Genomic DNA, 17,871 nt, shown 5'->3' with positions numbered 1-17,871 from the left:
TGCTGAATCCTAAAATATATAGCTGTGGCAGGGGGGTGAAGAAATCAATAAAAGGAAACATCCATCACAGATGCATCTGCCTATGTCAATAAGACAGACTTTGAATAGATCTATTGTGACTTTATTTGACTTCCTTTTAAGTTCACTCATGGGATGTGGGCATTGCCATATAGCCCATCCCTAATTACCTTTTGTGACAATGGTGATGAGCTACTTTCTTAAACAGTTGTAAATCCATTTGTTTATTGTACATTCACAATGCTATTAGGAAGAGAATTTCTGGATTTCAGCATCACTGAAGAAACTAACATGTCCTTCCAAGACAGGACATGTTAGTTTGGAGAGAAACTTCTACTGCCCCTGTTTCTCAATGTTGGTGGTCATACAAGTTTGGAAGATACTCTCTAAGGAGCTTTGGTGAATTTCTGCAGTGTATCTTGTACTGCTACTACTTATTGTCAGTGGTGGAGGGAGTGAATGTTCAATGTGGTGCCAACCAAGTGACAGCTATGTCCTGAGTGTTATTGGAGCCACAATTATCCAGGCTATTGGGGAATATTCCACCACACTCCTGACTTGTACCTTGTTGATGGTAGACAGATTTTGGAAGTCAGGCTCTCTGCAGGATTCCTATCCTCTGACCTGCTATTGTAGCTACAGGATTTATATGGTGAATCAAGTTCAGTTTCTGGTCAATCCTAACCTCCAGGATGTTGATAGTGAAGTATTCAGTCATGGTAATGCCATTGAATATCAAAGGGTGATGGTTAAATTCTCTCGTTGGTGATGGTCATTGCCTGGCACTTATGTGACATGAATATCGCCTGTCATTTGTTAGTTCAGACCTGGATTTTGTCTAGGCCTTTTGCACGTGAGTTACTTTATGATCTGAGGTGTGGTAAAGTGCTAAATATTATGTAATCATCAGCAACATGCCCACTTTTGTCCTTAAGATGGAGAGAAGGTCATTGATGAAGCAGCTGGGCCACAAACACTTTACTGTGGAACACCTACAGACTAACCTCAAAGTACCACAGCCTGTTTGCTACACTGTAAAATGTGGCCCTGATGTTCAGTCTGATCACTCACATCTCTTCTCTGGAATTCAGCTTTTTTGCCATGTTTGAACTACGGCCTGATGAGTGGACCTGGAGGAACCCAAGCTGAGCATCAGTGATCAGGTTATTACGAAGTAAATGCTGTTTTATAACAGCATTTACTTGCCATCACTTAGCTAATGATCAAGAGTAGAATTATGCGGCAGTAACTGGCTGGTTCAGATTTGTCTTTTTTTTGTTTACAGGACATTCCTCAGCAATTTTCCACTTTGTCAGGTAGATGCCAGTGAATGACAAGTTCTTAAAAACAATTCTTCCTGGAATGTTGTCAAAGCCCATAGCCTTTGCAGGATCCAATGTTTCCAGCCATTTCTTGATATCACTTGTAGCAAAATAGAATTGGCATTTTTGATTCTGGGGACCTCTGGAGGAAGCTAAGATAGATAATCTAACAAGCACTTCTGGCTGAAGCATGTTAAAAATGCTGCTGTTTTATTGTTTATTGTGCTGAGTTCCCCCTTGTGGATGTAGATACTTGTGGAGCCTTCTCCAGTTTTTCTCTTCACAGATCTCGCCACAAGCTTTTCCAGCAACTTCTGTTTCTGAAATCATATAATATCGAGCTCTGCAATCCTGTCACATCCAATTGGGCAAATAAACAACTCCCTGCAGGAAAGGGCTCCACAAGTATCTATATCCACAAGGGGGAAGCCAGTTCATCAGTATAAAATATGCTGCCAGACCTGCTGAGCTTTTCCAGCAACTTCTGTTATTGTTTCTGATTTACAGCATCCACAGTTCATTTGGTTTTCACTTTGATTTGTTCATTCTGGAATTGTTTTGATCTCTCTGTCCCTTGCTATTTATGCTGTTTGGCATTTAAGTAGTCCTATTGCATAGCCTATGGATTACCCAAGGAAAATACTGTCTTAATCCAAAGTTAAAAATCACACAACACCAGGTTATAGTCCAACAGGTTTAATTGAAAGCACACTAGCTTTCGGAGCAAAGCTCCTTCATCAGGTGATTGTCGCTCCGAAAGCTCGTGTGCTTCCAATTAAACCTGTTGGACTATAACCTGGTGTTGTGTGATTTTTAACTTTGTACACCCCAGTCCAACACCGGCATCTCCGAATCATATCTTAATCCAAGGTGACGGTGTATAAGAGATGACTGCAGTTTTAAAAATCATATTACTGGAGCACATTGTACGCAACTCATAATGTTACAGTTTTCCCCAGAACAGTAAGAGCAAAAACAAACACCACAGAGCCAATGGTTTCTGAACTAAGGGCCAAGTGCTTATCATTAATGTTTTGATTAGCCCCTGACCCAGGTAGCAATGGCTTGTGTTGGGCCAGTGCAGCACAGAACATCCAACCTGAAAAGGGAGAACATCAAATAATTTTTATCTCTTTCTTGGGTACTAGAATTTATGTAGTGACAGCTACATTTCCATTCATCCTGTTGAAGAAGGAATAAAACATCTCCAAAGATAATAAAAGGATGAATTCTCAAGCAGCAAATGAAAGTCAGCATTCCTGTGCAAGCAAACTTGTAGCAACAGCAAAGCACTGAAGGAATTGGAAGAAACTGAAAGAAAACGTGTCAAATAAAAGAGTTCCTCCCAATTAACACTCCCTAATTTCTGCCTAACATTGTCTGCCATCCCCCATTTAGTACTTGCCTGCAAGGTCTCGATTTATCCTTATTCATAGCTATCGTGAGCACTGTTTCCACTGATGAGAGTTCAAGACTAGCATGTTCCATTAAGGAGGAAGGACAAAGTAAAGGACCCTTGGATACTGAGGAAGGTTGTGAATATAATCAAAAAAGAAGCAAATGTAAGTTTTAAGAAGCTAAGATAGGACCAGGCACAGGAAAAATATAAAGAAAGCAGTAAAGTACTCAAGCAAGGAATTAGGAGAGCAAGAAGAGGGCATGAAATGACCTTGGAAAGAAGGGTTAGAATTCCAAGGCAATCTATACATCAAAACAAGAGGATAACTAGGCAAAACTAGGTAGGACCATAGAAGGAAAAAGGAGGGAACTTGTACTTGGAGGCAGAGGGTGTGGATGAGAACCTAAATGAGGACTTTGCATATGTGTTTACCCCGGAGAAGAATATGGAGGTTAGTGAGACTACTGTGGAGCATATTAATATGTTAGGGCATTTTGAGATCAAGGAAGAAAGTGTTGGGTCTCTTGAAGAGCATTAAGGTGAATATGTCCCCAAGGACCGATGGTATTTGCCCTAAGTTTTGAGAGAGACCAGAGAGAACATTACTGGGGCCTTGACCAAGATCTTTGTATCTTCACTAGTCACTGGGGAGGATTCTTGGGGTTAGGATCTATGTGCATTTGGAAAAGCTTAGCCTAATGAGGGGCAGTCAGTATGGCTTTGTGCAGGGCAGATCATGTCTTATTAAATTGATAGAAATTTTTGAGGAGGTGACTAAGATGATCAATTAGCGTTGAGCAGTACATGGATTTTAGTCTGGCTTTCAACAAGATCTCTCATGATAGGCTCATCCAAAAAATTAAGATGCCTGGGATCTATGATAACTTGGCCACTTAGGATCAGAATTGGTTTTCCCAAATAAGAGTGGTGATCGAAAGGTGTTTTTCAGGCTGGAGTTCCGCAGGGATCCATACTGGGAGTCCTGCTGTTTGTAATATATACAAATGAGTTGGATGAAAACATAGATGGATGGGTTAGTAAGTTTGCAGGTGACACAAAGGTCAGGGGAGTTGTGGATGGTGTTGTCAAAGGATATAGATCAGTTGCAGAAATGAGCGGAGAAATGGTAGATGGAATTTAATCTGGGCAAGTGTGAGGTGTTGCACTAGGGAGATCAAAAAAAATTAAGGGAGAGTTAACAGTTAATGCTAGGACCCTTAACAGCATTGATGTGCAGAGGAATCTTAGAGTCCTAAGCCATAACTCCCTGAAAGTGGCCGCACAAGTAGTAAAGAAGGCTTGCCATTATTGGCCTAGGAATTGAGTATAAGAGTCATGTTGCAGCTTTATAAGACTTTGGTTAGGCCACACTTAAAACAGTACTGCATTCCGTTCTGGTCACCATGTGACATGAAGAATGTGGAGACATTAGAGAGGGTGTAGAGAGGTTTATCAGATTCTGCCTGGATTAGGGAATATGAGATACAAGGAGAGGCTAGAAAAACTCAAGATTGTTTTCGGTGAAGCAGTGGGGAGACTAGGTATAAGTTTATAAAATTATGAGATGCACAGATTGGGAAAAAGATTCTGACTGTCAACCCTAAGTTCAAATGTCTAATACTATGGGACATGCATTTAAGGTGAGGCGGTGGAAAGATGGGAGGGGCAAGTCTTTTTACACAGTGATGGAAGTCTGGAATGTGCTGCCAGGACTATTGGTGGAGGCAGACACATTAGGGGTGTTTAACTGCTTTTAGCTAAGCACATGAGTATGCAAGGAATGGAGGGATTAATTTAATTTGGCATCATTCATGTGATCTATATTCTAAAATAGCTCATCAACCCGTGGTCCAGACTGATGCTATTGCACTAGTTCTTTGATTTTTTTTCCACACTTAACATCCAAGTCTTTTCTGTCATTGTGCATTTGTCTGTAAATGAGGTGGGGAGGGGGCATTCAAGAGGTGTAGAATCTGTCACGGAATTATAAATTAACAATTGATTGAAGACAACTTTATTACAAATAAACTATCTCGTTGTTAAGTAGTAAACATAGTGTAAGTTTTCTTTTGTCCTGAGCTGATCAGTAAGAAAAATCAGGGATTTTGGACAGAGAAACTTTTTCATGTTTCTAATGCCTGCAAGAGTAGTGGGGCTGGATTTCCAATGCACTGCTGCAGTGAATCATGACGTTTGGGAACTTGTAGCTGTAATAGTTGAAGCAAATATTACATAAAATTGGGTGTGGAGTCAGTAAACAATAAAGGGATTAAAGGAAACACCATTTTACATACTATGAAAAATAAGATGGCACCAGAAACTGCCATGCCTTCCTCCAGGTAAAAGAAAATTCCTAGAAGTGTGTTCTGTACATCTTCTGGAAGTGCAATTCTGTGCTGTAGGCAAAGCAGACATAAACTGCATCTATGGACAGAAAGCAGAGTTAACGTTTCAGGTCCACTGACCTCCTTCAGAACATCTTTAATATCTATTACCAGTCTTTGAAAAACAGTGTGTTAATAATGTGTGGAACCACTACTGGAAAGGAAACGACATCAAGTACATCCTTACAAATATGGAAGTGACAATCCAATTTCCAGAAACAATTCATTTATGGTAGAGTGGAAAAACTAGCAATAGTTTTTTTATTCATTATGGCATACCAGTTAGAGTACAATCTAATCAAAGATCTCTTGAAAGCTTTCTATGACATTCTAGCTTTCTCATCTGACCCCTCACCTCTGCACCCAAATGCAATGATCCTGTAATATACCCACTGGACTTGCCTTTTGTCACATGACCATGGGGAACTTGATTCAGGGTCAAAAATGATGAAGATGCTCTTCCCTGCTCTTACCCCCAGCCCACTGTTTTTACCAAGAGGCTCAGGGACCCACCAAAGAGAAAGGGTCTTAGGAAACAGGAGGCTGCCATTAAAGTGGAGAAAAGTCCCCACAAGGAGTGGACTTCACCAGTAGCAGAATGAGTTCTTTTACAACTCCCCCGGTCCCATGTTACAGCCTAGCAGCTTCAGTGCGTCAGGTTGCAGCTTGTACTCACGCTGTTGAGCAACCATGCACCCCAGGGACAAAGCAGAACCTGCAAGGGCTGCGGTGCATGTACTGGGTCACTAGATGGTGGTGACAGGGTCTTTTCTTCACTCCCAGCAAGTGCCTAAGTTCTCGGAGAGGACCTTTTTCTGAGAGGCTAGATGTCAAGAGGGGACGGGACCAAGTCACTGCCAATCGATGCCCCAGAACCTACCTGGATGGAGTTCACCGAGGGACCCTCTGCCAGTGATCCTGGAAGTGGTAACACTGGAGGAATGAAGCTGACTGATGGTGCTGGACCACGTCCTTCCACACTGGTGAAGGGGTCAGAAGCTGAGATTGACTACCCAGACGAAGCAGGTAGCAGATGCTTGGAATGACAGAATGTCTATCTTCAGCCAGATTATGGATCCCCTAGTGTCCCCCACTGAGTAAAGCTTTTCTGACAAGCGCTTCAGTTATCCAGGGTTCAGTTTGGTTTGGATCCCGGTACAACTTTGAATTGGCCTTCTGGTCCATGTGGAACTTGGTCATCTGGGACACTCCAGATGCACTAACATATTCCTCAGTAAGTTCCTAAAGAAGGCAAGGGCCCTATGTTTCCCCTTCCTCTTTCCACACACTGAGGGTGTTGTTGACAATTGCAATTGATAATGTAACAACCATAGACACCTCAACATCAACAACAGCAGGGAGTCACAATGCAGGTTCCAGAAATTCTCATTCCTCCAGGACATGGGTTATGTTTCCTGCAGGAAACCCACATCACTTCTAGAGCCAGCTGGAGTGGCAGGGAGGGTCTACATGAGTCACCTCACCTCTATTTTTGGTGGGGTGATCATCTTGTTGGCCCCACATTTTCAGCCAGAGATTATGGAGGTCAAGGAGAAGATCTGGCCATTTGCTTCATCTGACAGTCCAACTAAGAACTGTGATACTTCACTTCATTAGTATGTACACTCTTTTGGTTGGAACCAGGCAAATGTACTTTGAAGATGTGTCTGTTAATCTTGCCTCCATTGATAAAGGTCAGCGCATTATCTTTGGGGGAGAGCAGGAGTTTAATTTTAACTGCACTCTCAAGGAGTGGGACCATGGTAGTTCCCAGACTGGTTTAAGGTCAAAGCCTTCGACCTAGTTCACATTTGACAAAATCGCCATCCGAATTCCATGACTTTCACTTTTGAGAGACCTAGGGTCAAAATGTCAAGCCTGCATTGTAACACAGACTTCCATGTAGCAGGTGCAGTGTACAGCTTACCCAATTCTGCACCCAAATGGGGCGCTGCATAATAGCATTTTAACAACCTGCTGCTGGAGGATGAAAAATTCCAGGATTCATTCTGTTGGTTTTGGGCCAACAGCGGTGAGTTTGGGAGTCAGGGAGAGGGGGAATTACTTGTGATTATGGTGGGTCATGGACAAGACTGACCTCAGCATCTTTTGTCAGGAGTATGCAAGAGAGTTAACAAACAGCGGAAATCCGGAATTGAGGAATTGGAGAAGGGTTTCAGTCAGCTTGATGCGGACCTGGCTTTTGTTAGCTGTATACGAAAAGAGGAAAGGCATACTGAGTGTCTGGCAACTTGTCGGGTTCCAGAGGTGCAGACGTGGGGTTGCAGATCCGGTTCCTCAAAAGAACGAAAGCAGGAAAGCCTTACCTGTGTCTCCTGCGGAGTAGGTTGTTGGAATTGGTTCTGCACAGGCCACTCACAGGGGTGGTTCTTTCAGCATACACCAATGATATGTTGTTCAACTGGCTGATTTAGGAGGATGCTGAAGGCAGCATATTTCTTCTTCAAGAATCCCTGCTGATAACACTTGCAGGAAGTGCACCCATCTCCAGCTCCTCCAAGACCGTGTTAGGGAACTGGAGCTGGAGTTGGATGAACTTAGGATCATTCGGGAGGCAGAGGGGGTCATAGATCGGAGCTTTAGGGAAGTAGTAACTCCAAAGATGGCAGATAGATGGGTGACAGTGAGGGGGACTGGGAGGAAGCAGCCAGTGCAGGGACCCCCTGCGCCGTTCCCCTCAAGAACAAGTATACCGTTTTGGATACTTGTGGGGGGGACGACTTACCAGGGGCAAGTAACGGGGCTCAGGCCTCTGGCACGGAGCCTGTCCCCGTTACTCAGAAGGGAAGGGTGGAGAAGAGCAGAGCAATAGTAATTGGGGACTCGATAGTTCGGGGCACAGATAGGAGGTTTTGTGGGAACGAGAGAGACTCACGTTTGGTATGTTGCCTCCCAGGTGCAAGGGTACGTGATGTCTCTGATCGTGTTTTCCGGGTCCTTAAGGGGGAGGGGGAGCAGCCCAAAGTCGTGGTCCACATTGGCACCAATGACATAGGTAGGAGGAGCGCTGAGGATGTTAGGCAGGCTTTCAGGGAGCTAGGTTGGAAGCTCAGAGTTAGAACGAACAGAGTTGTTGTCTCTGGTTTGTTACCCGTGCCACGTGATAGAGAGTCGAGGAATAGGGAGAGAGAACAGTTAAATGCGTGGCTACAGGGATGGTGCAGGAGGGAGGGATTCCGGTATTTGGATAACTGGGGTTCTTTCTGGGGAAGGTGGGACCTCTATAAACAGGATGGTCTACACCTGAACCTGAGGGGCACCAGTATCCTTGGTGGGAGGTTTGCTTGTGCTCTTGGGGGGGGTTTAAACTAACTCTGCAGGGGCATGGGAACCCAGACTGTAGCTTTAGGGTGCAGGACCTGGAATGTAGAGAGGTTAGGAACATGGCATCAATTTCAAAGGAGGGTGCCTGTAAACAGGAAAGTGGTTTGAAGTGTGTATACTTCAATGCAAGTATACGAAATAAGGTAGGTGAACTTGCAGCGTGGGTTGGTACCTGGGACTTCGATGTTGTGGCTATTACGGAGACATGGCTAGAACAGGGACAGGATTGGCTGTTGCAGGTTCCAGGGTTTAAATGTTTTAGTAGGGTCAGAGGTGGGGGTAAAAGAGGGGGAGGTGTGGCATTGCTTGTCAAAGATAGTATTACAGCTGTGGAAAGGACGATGGATGAAGACTCACCATCAGAGGTAGTTTGGGCTGAGGTTAGGAATAGGAAAGGTGAGCTCACCCTGTTAGGAGTTTTTTTACAGGCCTCCTAATAGTCCTAGAAACGTAGAAGAAAGGATTGCGAGGATGATTCAAGAGAAGAGTGAAAGTAATAGGGTGGTTGTTATGGGGGACTTTAACTTTCCTGATATTAATTGGGAAAGCTATAGCTCAAGTTCGTTAGATGGGTCAGTGTTTGTCCAATGTGTGCAGGAGGGTTTCCTGACACAATATGTAGATAGGCCAACAAGAGGTGAGGCCATACTGGATTTGGTTCTGGGTAATGAACCAGGCCAGGTGTTAGAATTAGAGGTAGGTGAGCACTTTGGGGACAGTGACCACAATTCGGTGACCTTTACTCTAGTGATGGAGAGGGATAAGTGTGCACTACAGGGCAAGAGTTATAGATGGGGGCAGGGAAATTATGATGCTGTGAGGCATGACTTAGGATGTGTGGCCTGGAAAAGTAAGCTTCAAAGCAAGGGTGTAATTGATATGTGGAGCTTGTTCAAGGAGCAACTAGTGAGTGTCCTTGATAAGTATGTGCCCGTCAGGCAGGGAGGAAAGGGTCGTGTGAGGGAGCCTTGGTTTAATAAGGAATTGGAATCCCTTGTTAAATGGAAGAGGGCGGCCTATGTAAAGATGAGGCATGAAGGTTCAATTGGGGCGATTGAGAGTTATAAGGTAGCCAGGAAGGACCTGAAGAGAGAGCTAAGAGCAGCAAGGAGGGGACATGAAAGGTCCTTAGTTGGTAGGATTAGGGAAAACCCTAAGGCTTTCTATAGGTATGTCAGGAATAAAAGAATGACTAGGGTAGGAATAGGTCCAGTCAAGGATAGTAGTGGGAAGTTGCGTGTGGAGGCTGAAGAGATTGGGGAGACACTGAATGAATACTTTTCGTCAGTATTCACTCAGGAACAGGACATTGTTGCCGATGTGAGTACTGAGTCAAAATTAAGTAGAATGGATGGCTTTGAGGTATGTAGAGAAGAGGTGTTGGAAATTCTGGAAAGGGTGAAAATAGATACGTCCCCTGGGCCTGATGGCATTTATCCTAGGATTCTCTGGGAAGCAAGGGAAGAGATTGCAGAGCCATAGGCCTTGATTTTTATGTCCTTGTTGTCTACAGGAGTAGTGCCAGAAGATTGGAGGCTAGCAAATGTGGTTCCCTTGTTCAAGAAGGGGAGTAGGGATAAGCTGAAACTTTATTGCTGGAACAGCACAGCAGGTCAGGCAGCATCCAGGGAACAGGAGATTCGACGTTTCGGGCACATGCCCTTCTTCAGGAGTAGGGATAACCCTAGTAACTATAGGCCAGTGAGTCTCACTTCTGTTGTGGGCAAAATCTTAGAGAGAATTGTAAGGGATAGGATTTATGAACATCTGGATAGGAATAATGTGATCAAGGATAGTCAGCATGGTTTTGTGAAGGGCAGGTCGTGCCTCACAAACCTTATTGAATTCTTTGAGAAGATGACTAAGGAGGTGGACGAGGGGAAAGCAGTAGATGTGGTGTATATGGATTTTAGTAAGGCGTTTGATAAGGTTCCCCATGGTAGACTACTGCAAAAAATACAGAGGTATGGCATTGAGGGTGAGTTGGAGGTTTGGATTAGGAGTTGGCTGGCTGGAAGAAGACAGAGGGTAGTAGTTGATGGCAAATGTTCATCTTGGAGTGCCGTCACTAGCGGTGTTCCGCAAGGATCTGTTTTGGGACCATTGCTGTTTGTCATTTTTATAAATGACCTGGAGGAGGGGTTAGAAGGTTGGGTGAGTAAGTTTGCGGATGATACGAAAGTCGGAGGAGTTGTAGACAGTGAGGAAGGATGTGGCAGGTTACAGCGGGATATAGATAAACTGCAGAACTGGGCAGAAAGGTGGCAAATGGAGTTCAATGTAGCTAAGTGTGAGGTGATTCACTTTGGTAAGTGTAATAAAAAGATGGGGTACTGGGCTAACGGTCGGATACTTGGTAGTGTGGATGAGCAGAGGGATCTTGGTGTCCATGTACACAAATCTTTGAAAGTTGCCACCCAGGTAAATAGTGCGGTGAAGAAGGCATATGGCGTACTGGCTTTTATTGGTAGAGGAATTGAGTTCCGGAGTACTGAGGTCATGTTGCAGTTGTATAAGACTCTGGTGCGGCCACATCTGGAGTATTGTGTGCAGTTTTGGTCGCCATACTATAGGAAGGATGTGGAGGCACTGGAACGGGTGCAGAGGAGGTTTACCAGGATGTTGCCTGGTATGGTAGAAAGGTCGTATGAGGAAAGGCTGAGGCACTTGGGGTTGTTTTCATTGGAGAAAAAAGGTTTAGGGGTGACTTGATAGAGCTGTATAAGATGATTAGGGGTTTAGATAGGGTCGACAGTGAGAATCTTTTTCCACGTATGGAGTCGGCTATTACAAGGGGGCATAGCTTTAAATTAAGGGGGGATAGGTATAGGACAGATGTTAGGGGTAGGTTCTTTACTCAGCGAGTCGTGAGTTCATGGAATGCCCTGCCAGTAGCAGTGGTGCTGACTCTCCCTCATTATGGGCATTTAAGCGGGCATTGGATAGGCATATGGAGGATAGTGGGCTAGTGTAGGTTAGGTGGGCTTGGATCGGCGCAACATCGAGGGCCGAAGGGCCTGTACTGCGCTGTATTGTTCTATGTTCTATGTTCTAAGAATCAACTGGACCAAATGTTTCGGACTCCTGTTGGTCCGTGCCTTGATAGTGGAGTTACAGGGCTTCAACTGGAGCACCACTTATCTCTATCTGTGGTGGTCTACCTCAGCTGGCTGAGGAATTCAAGCTAAATGGAGGCCAAAGTCTCTGTTTACCTAGGCTGCTGGACAGAACTGCTCCAAGTGTTAGTCATAAACCAGCATTTGGCCTCCACGCTCCATTACTAGCTGGTCCCTTTGACCCCTCTCCTAGTTTTGCCACAGAAGTCCAGAAGATGTTGGCTCACATCTTCTGGGACAAGAAGATGCACTGTGTCACAGCAGAGGTCCTGAGTCTTTCCAGTAAGAAGGTCAAGCTGATGTATCTCTGCACCCCCAAGGTAATGACTTTCTGTGTTCAGACACTGCAGCAATATCTTCATGTTAAGTTCCCTCCAGATGATGCCACTTGACAACATATTTCTTCTGTCATGTGTGCAATCTTAATTATGCTCCTGTTCATAGCTCACAAGATTCTTTGTCTTCCTGTCTTTTGTCTGGAACATGGTTGGTTTGTACTGGGGTTTCCTGCTGTCAGAATCCTCACCTCCACATCACCAGTTCGTGTGGGCAGTGGAGGTCTGGCTAGATGTTACCCAGGAACTGGCAATAGTGGGCATCCAGCTTGCAAATGGTACCATTAGTGCTCAGAAATAATGTTGTACACCAGTCAGAGGATAGTTGGGTGTTTACTGGGATCCTATCTTTGCATTCTCCTGTTCAGATGGAATTTCACACTGAATCCAGGGTTCTGAACCTTCCTCAGAAGCCCACAAACCAGAACCTGAGCAGTCTTTCGGGAATGCCCTCCACATTCGTCAGACTCACAAAGAGGCATTTTTATACAGCCTGCTGCTGCAGCACACCACCCAATTTGCCTTCATCTGTCACCTGTTCTCATTTACCACCAGACATGGTGATTCCGAGTGGATGGTTCTCGACTCTAGAGTTCTCGCAGTTTCCATTTGGAGACCTGGGGTGGAGAGTGTTGCACACAGCCGTCCTCAGAATGTGGCAATTGACAGACTCACTCCCAGTCCAACTGTTTATTTCACAGTGCTGTGGAGTGTGTTGATCACGTAAATATTGGTTATGGGCGACTACACTTCCTGTTTTAGTTATTTGAAAAATCTTTCGTTGGTTGCAGTTCAGCCCCAGACTCATGATCTTTGGGTAGAATTGAGGGGTGCAAAGGAACTGAAAAGGAGGTCTGCTCCAGGGCTTGGCCAAGTTATCCATAACAATGAGCCATGGAGGTGGTCGTTTCTGCTGATTGATTGTCTTCCCCTTTTCCACAGCTACATTCATTCCTGGGTGTCCATGGAGAAACAGCATGCTATGTCCACCAATACTCTCGAAGGTTGCACTGCGGTGCTTTACTTCCCTCTTCAATTGCACTTTGATTTAGCCCTTGCCTGTTCCCCTACCTCCCCTCTCACCTTTCAATGCTTCGCACTGCCCTTAACAGGCTTTGTATGTAAATATCCAATTGGCTACATGGGTGATTTACTGGTGGGAATAGTAGATTGGCTACATGGGTGATTTACTGGTGGGGTAGTAGATGAAGGTAAAAAAAAGTGTCACGATGATTTGGTGATGGGTTTAAAAAACATTCAATTGAGTGTATGAGCACATCTGGATATAAGAAAAAAATGAAAAAGGGGATAATGTTGGAGGGGATGAGGAAATGCCACTGATTGGATTATTCTATAGGGCGATATGGCTTATTTTGGTACCAATCTGACATCATTCTATTTCAGCTCCTTATATTGTTTTTTGAGTCTTCTCAGAATTTCTTTGATTTGACTGTAACATATGAGCATATTCACTGTGTTGGAATGGATGGGGTATGAAGAAAGCAAGTTGCTCCTGTGGAACCCAAACTTAATATCAAATGCTGCTTCACACCTTCCAGCACTTTGCTGACAGTCAAAAGACGACTGAGAAGGTACGTAAGTCACAATTAACTTATTTTTCATTGTCAGGCACACTGCACGGAACATTGACACTGACACAGGAACAACACAACTATATTGTGATCTTACAATAAATTTTATAGAAATAATGCAAATACAAGTTTTATAAGAATCATTATAAGGAATGTAGAAGTCTATGACATCATGATTTCTCCTTTTACAGCAAGTTAGGAAAATAAGTTTTGATTTTAAATGACATATTTTCATAAGATTATATGATCTAACTTGAATGGAGCATATTTAAGATTATTAAAAGTACTTCCAACAAAAATGTCACAATGAACTCTAGCACAGTCACACTAAACTGTACAGGCATTTGCTTATTACCCTACACAAAGACCTTTCACTAATTTCTGATTGGTTTTATGAAGCACAGCATTCAGACTCAAAAAAAAATTCGGAATGTTACATACAGCGGCAGCACACCAAACCAAATCTGCCTCCCCATCCCTGGATTTGCAACACATTATTAATAAAACAAAAGTTTTAATTTTAGTAAGTAGCAGAACATGAAGAAACAAAGCAAAGCCCATTACTTTAAACACTACTCCACTCTCACTGAGACGCAATGGATAAATTAAAGTGTTGTAATTTGCCAGTTCAATGGTTTCAAAATGAGTACAAGGCCTCCAGAAACCATTGAATAATACATCGTATTTCAGACACAAAGCATTGTATTTTGCTTGAATTCTGAAGTCATCACTTCATGCAAACAACTTCTATGGACCTCTGGAACTATGTCTTCTGGAATGGGTTTCTTCCCTCAAAACTTTTAACAATTCTTTAACTGGGTATAAAATTAGAGATATTAAAACTCATAAAATGTTCCCAGTCCAGCAGCCCAGGCCAAACCAATTCAAATCTGGCTTCTCTTCCTTTTCCAACATCCTCTGTGATTGGCTGGCAGGCACCATTCTGCTCTTGATTGACCATTTCAACATCCAACATTGCCAGTCCCTGAGCAACACACCTTAGTGCTTGAAAGTCTGTAATGTTCCAGGAATCGCGATCAACCTAAAGTCACAAATATCAGTCTGCTTGGTCTCACTTTACAAAACAAGCTGCTGCTCAAAGGTCAATTTCAAGACTAAATTACAAACCAAAAATGAGAACAATAAAACAAATTAAGGTCTCAAAAATGAAGGAGCTACAAATAAGTTGCTTGCAGTAGTTCTGTAAAATTGTCTGTAAACATCACGCCCTGGGAGAAGCCGATGAAATTAAATGGGTTTAACCCGGATAAGAATGAAAGGGAGGTAAACAGGACAGTCACAATTTACCATCTTTCCTCATGCCTCTTGATCCTGTCCATCTAAAGAAATTTTGAGGTCCCATTTAGTCACTATCTAGAAAACATATACAGCTGAAAGATTTCACTTTACACATTTTGTAATAGAATATTTTGTGGCCCTTTTCTTTTCCTGTCTGTTTACAATGTTACCAATATATAAAATAATTTGCATTGACTGGAAAAATAAATTCAGTTTCAGTACGAGTGTCCTGTATTAGCAGGTCAGTCATTGTCCAACATAGCACATTGCCACTAGTAAACCAAAACAGTGACTATCCAAAATGCAAAGCACATTCACAGATGTGGCCAGTGACATCATCTGTCTGCAACATGTTAGAAACCTCAATGATTTTTCATTACTTTGTTTCATCCTTTTTTTCATTTTTATTTTGGAGCTATGAACGGAGAGTTGAAAGTGACCTTTGGACTGTGAGCAGCAGCTTGTTTAAAAGATGAATAGAGAAACTGTTAATTGATTTATGAGGCCAGGCTTGAAAATTAATTGCAGGTTGATTCTTGTTAAAAGACACTTCATCTCTGGAGAGGTATAATTCTAAAAAAGATGGCATTGAAAATTGGTGGGGGTGCTGCATGATGGCTGAGTGGCTAGCATTGCTGCCTCACAGCACCAGGAATCTGAATTTGATTCCACCCTTGGATAATATGTAGAATTTGTACATTCTCCCCATGTCTGTGTGGGTTTCCTCCAGCTGCTCCAGATTCCAAGACATGCAGGTTAAGTGGACTGGCCATAGTATCCAGGATGTGCAGGCTCACAGGAGTAGGGTAAGGGGGTAGTTCTGGGTGGGGTGCTTTTCAGAGGTTCAGTGGGGATTCAATGTGCCAGATGGCCTGCTTCCACACTGGAGGGATTCTATGTTAACTGGGACTTTGTGGGAGGGCATCTATCTGACAGGGAGGGGCCAGAATTTGAACTGGCGTTTGGACTGTTTTTAGGTCAGAAGGATTTCAACTACCACAGATACAATATGGAAGCTTGAAAACTCTTCTCCCCTCATTATCAACTTATAACTGAGATTCCATTCTCTGAACTTCTGGTAAAATTTGATTGAATATTCCTTGGAGCTTACTGGAAATTATCTGCATGCATTAATGTCTTCAGAAACCGAACAAGACACAATCTCATGTGCTTGTGATATTACGGATCATGGGATCTGCTTAAGTTAACTGGCTGGTTATACCTCTTTTTTCCTTTTAAAGGAGTGTGTTTTTCAAACTGTTTGTCTGAGAGAATGGGGAGCTGGAATTGAAGATGACTGTGTAGAAGTCATACATTAATTAAGCTATCTTGTGGTTTAACTTAGCTCTGCAAAACTTAGTAAACTAAAGATTTAACAACTTATTAAGCTACAAACCTGGTGGTCGTATTGGTTATTCACAAAGTCTGGTACCGGTTATCAGAATGTCTGGTTGGGAATCAACTTTAAGGGTCATCCTGTTCTTTAATTGCACTGGGTTGAAAGTACATGAATAGGGTCACTGATTTGATTTCGCTGGCTGTCTCCATGCTGGAACAACACAGCAAGACTGGCAGCATCAGGAGGCGGGGAAGTCAACAGTTTGGGTGTAACCCTACTTCAGGACAGCATCTGCAGTTTTTTTGTCTCTAGAGACGGTGTTGGAAACACATGCACGTGTGCTGACGACATAACACAGAGGGTCCTCTGCCTTCTTAGCGGCTCGCACTGGGGGAGTGGAAGCCTGCTCGGACTCAGCTAGGGTTCCCAAATTCAGCTGGCAACACAGTCCCACTTCCTTCTCTTGCCTCAGGTCAAGGCATAGCACATATTCACTTTTATGCTTCCTGGTGATAGCATTTACGATAAATGCAGTTGAACTAAAAACAAATTTGTGTTCACATAGTGCCTTTCACAAGCAGAGAACAGTCAAAACATTTAAATTCTTCTTTCAACTGTTGTAATTATTGTAATATACCTAATTCACATACAGTGAGTTTCCACAAACTACAATCTGGCTAATGATAGCCAGATCTTTGTGACCACAGTGTACTTGGTCAATGACTAATGTTCTGACACTCCAAAAAACGTACATGTGAAGTAAAGGAAACACTTATGGAAGTCAGCAGATGCTCAAAGTCACAAAAGTTGACACATCCTTTAGTGTAGCACTCCTCCAATATTCCATTCGACTATCAGTTTGGAACCTCAGTTCTGCATGAGGACTTAAATCTACTAATGCATGGGCACAAGTGTCAGCAACATTTTTGGATAATGTGGGGAACCAACATTCCTGGCACCCTAGATTTTTCCAAACTAGGGTAAAAAAGGACATCTCAAGCTTGGATGCTGCTATCTTGCAAGACCATACAAAGTTTGGCTTATGTTCCTGTTCTAGTGCTTTTTCTTAGTTGTATTCACATTCAGGTCAAAACAAAGAATTCCAACTATTCAATATCAAATTTTATAACCAGCAGTTCTCATGCAAGCACCATTACTACTTGATTGTGAAATAAACATGCAAAATAAGTATTTTAATCTTTGAAGGATCACAAATTCCAATCAAAAACCCTTCCCACCACCCGTCTCCCCCACTCCCCAGCCAGTGTCTCTTTGTAGTCTTAATATAAAGGCCCAAAGACTGCATGTAGACACATTTACCAATTATCTTGTTTTCCTCAACGCAATAACTTTGGTTCCTCTCCTACTCCTCCAGCCAATTTGTACACAACAAGGCTCACTTCATATGCCAGTGTGTCTGCATTTGTCTGCAAAATAAACAAACCGCAATTCACAAACTATGACACATATAAAATAGCTGATAAATTAAGTGCATTAGGCATATCAGTGACTGAATGCAGAGATTTTCTTTGGGCTCATCTAAGATTTACAAGGATGTTTCCAGGATTGGGGATTTGAGCTATAGGGAGAGGCTGAATGGGTGTGGCTATTTTCCCCAGATCATCAGAAGCTGACAGGTGACCTTATACTGGTCTATAAAATCATGAATGGGAATGGATGGTGTAAATAGACAAGGTCTTTTCCACAGGGTAGCTGAGTCCA

The 17,871-nt window shown here is 43.1% G+C and overlaps 1 protein-coding gene across 4 annotated transcripts in view; it reads right to left on the bottom strand.

The window, feature by feature from the left end:
* The window catches only part of pgm3 (phosphoglucomutase 3), a 153,006-nt gene that overhangs the window by 42,380 nt on the left and 92,755 nt on the right, over positions 1-17,871 (bottom strand). For 3 of the 4 annotated variants that reach the window (XM_043696211.2, XM_043696212.2, XM_043696208.2), the window contains 2 exons: positions 17,470-17,576; positions 13,597-14,553 (listed from right to left, as the gene is read on the bottom strand). In XM_043696211.2, the coding sequence (XP_043552146.1) occupies positions 17,487-17,576 (90 nt within the window). In that variant the 3' untranslated portion in view covers positions 13,597-14,553; positions 17,470-17,486. Of the gene's footprint in view, positions 1-13,596; positions 14,554-17,469; positions 17,577-17,871 lie in introns of those variants that run through there. The other variant, XM_087991497.1, reaches the window with a different exon arrangement.

The sequence above is a fragment of the Chiloscyllium plagiosum genome, unplaced genomic scaffold, assembly GCF_037043375.1.
Source record: "Chiloscyllium plagiosum isolate Xiang-an unplaced genomic scaffold, Cpla_swu_hap1 HiC_scaffold_10, whole genome shotgun sequence".
NCBI lineage: Eukaryota > Metazoa > Chordata > Chondrichthyes > Orectolobiformes > Hemiscylliidae > Chiloscyllium > Chiloscyllium plagiosum.
This window is presented reverse-complemented; position numbering and strand designations above follow the sequence as displayed.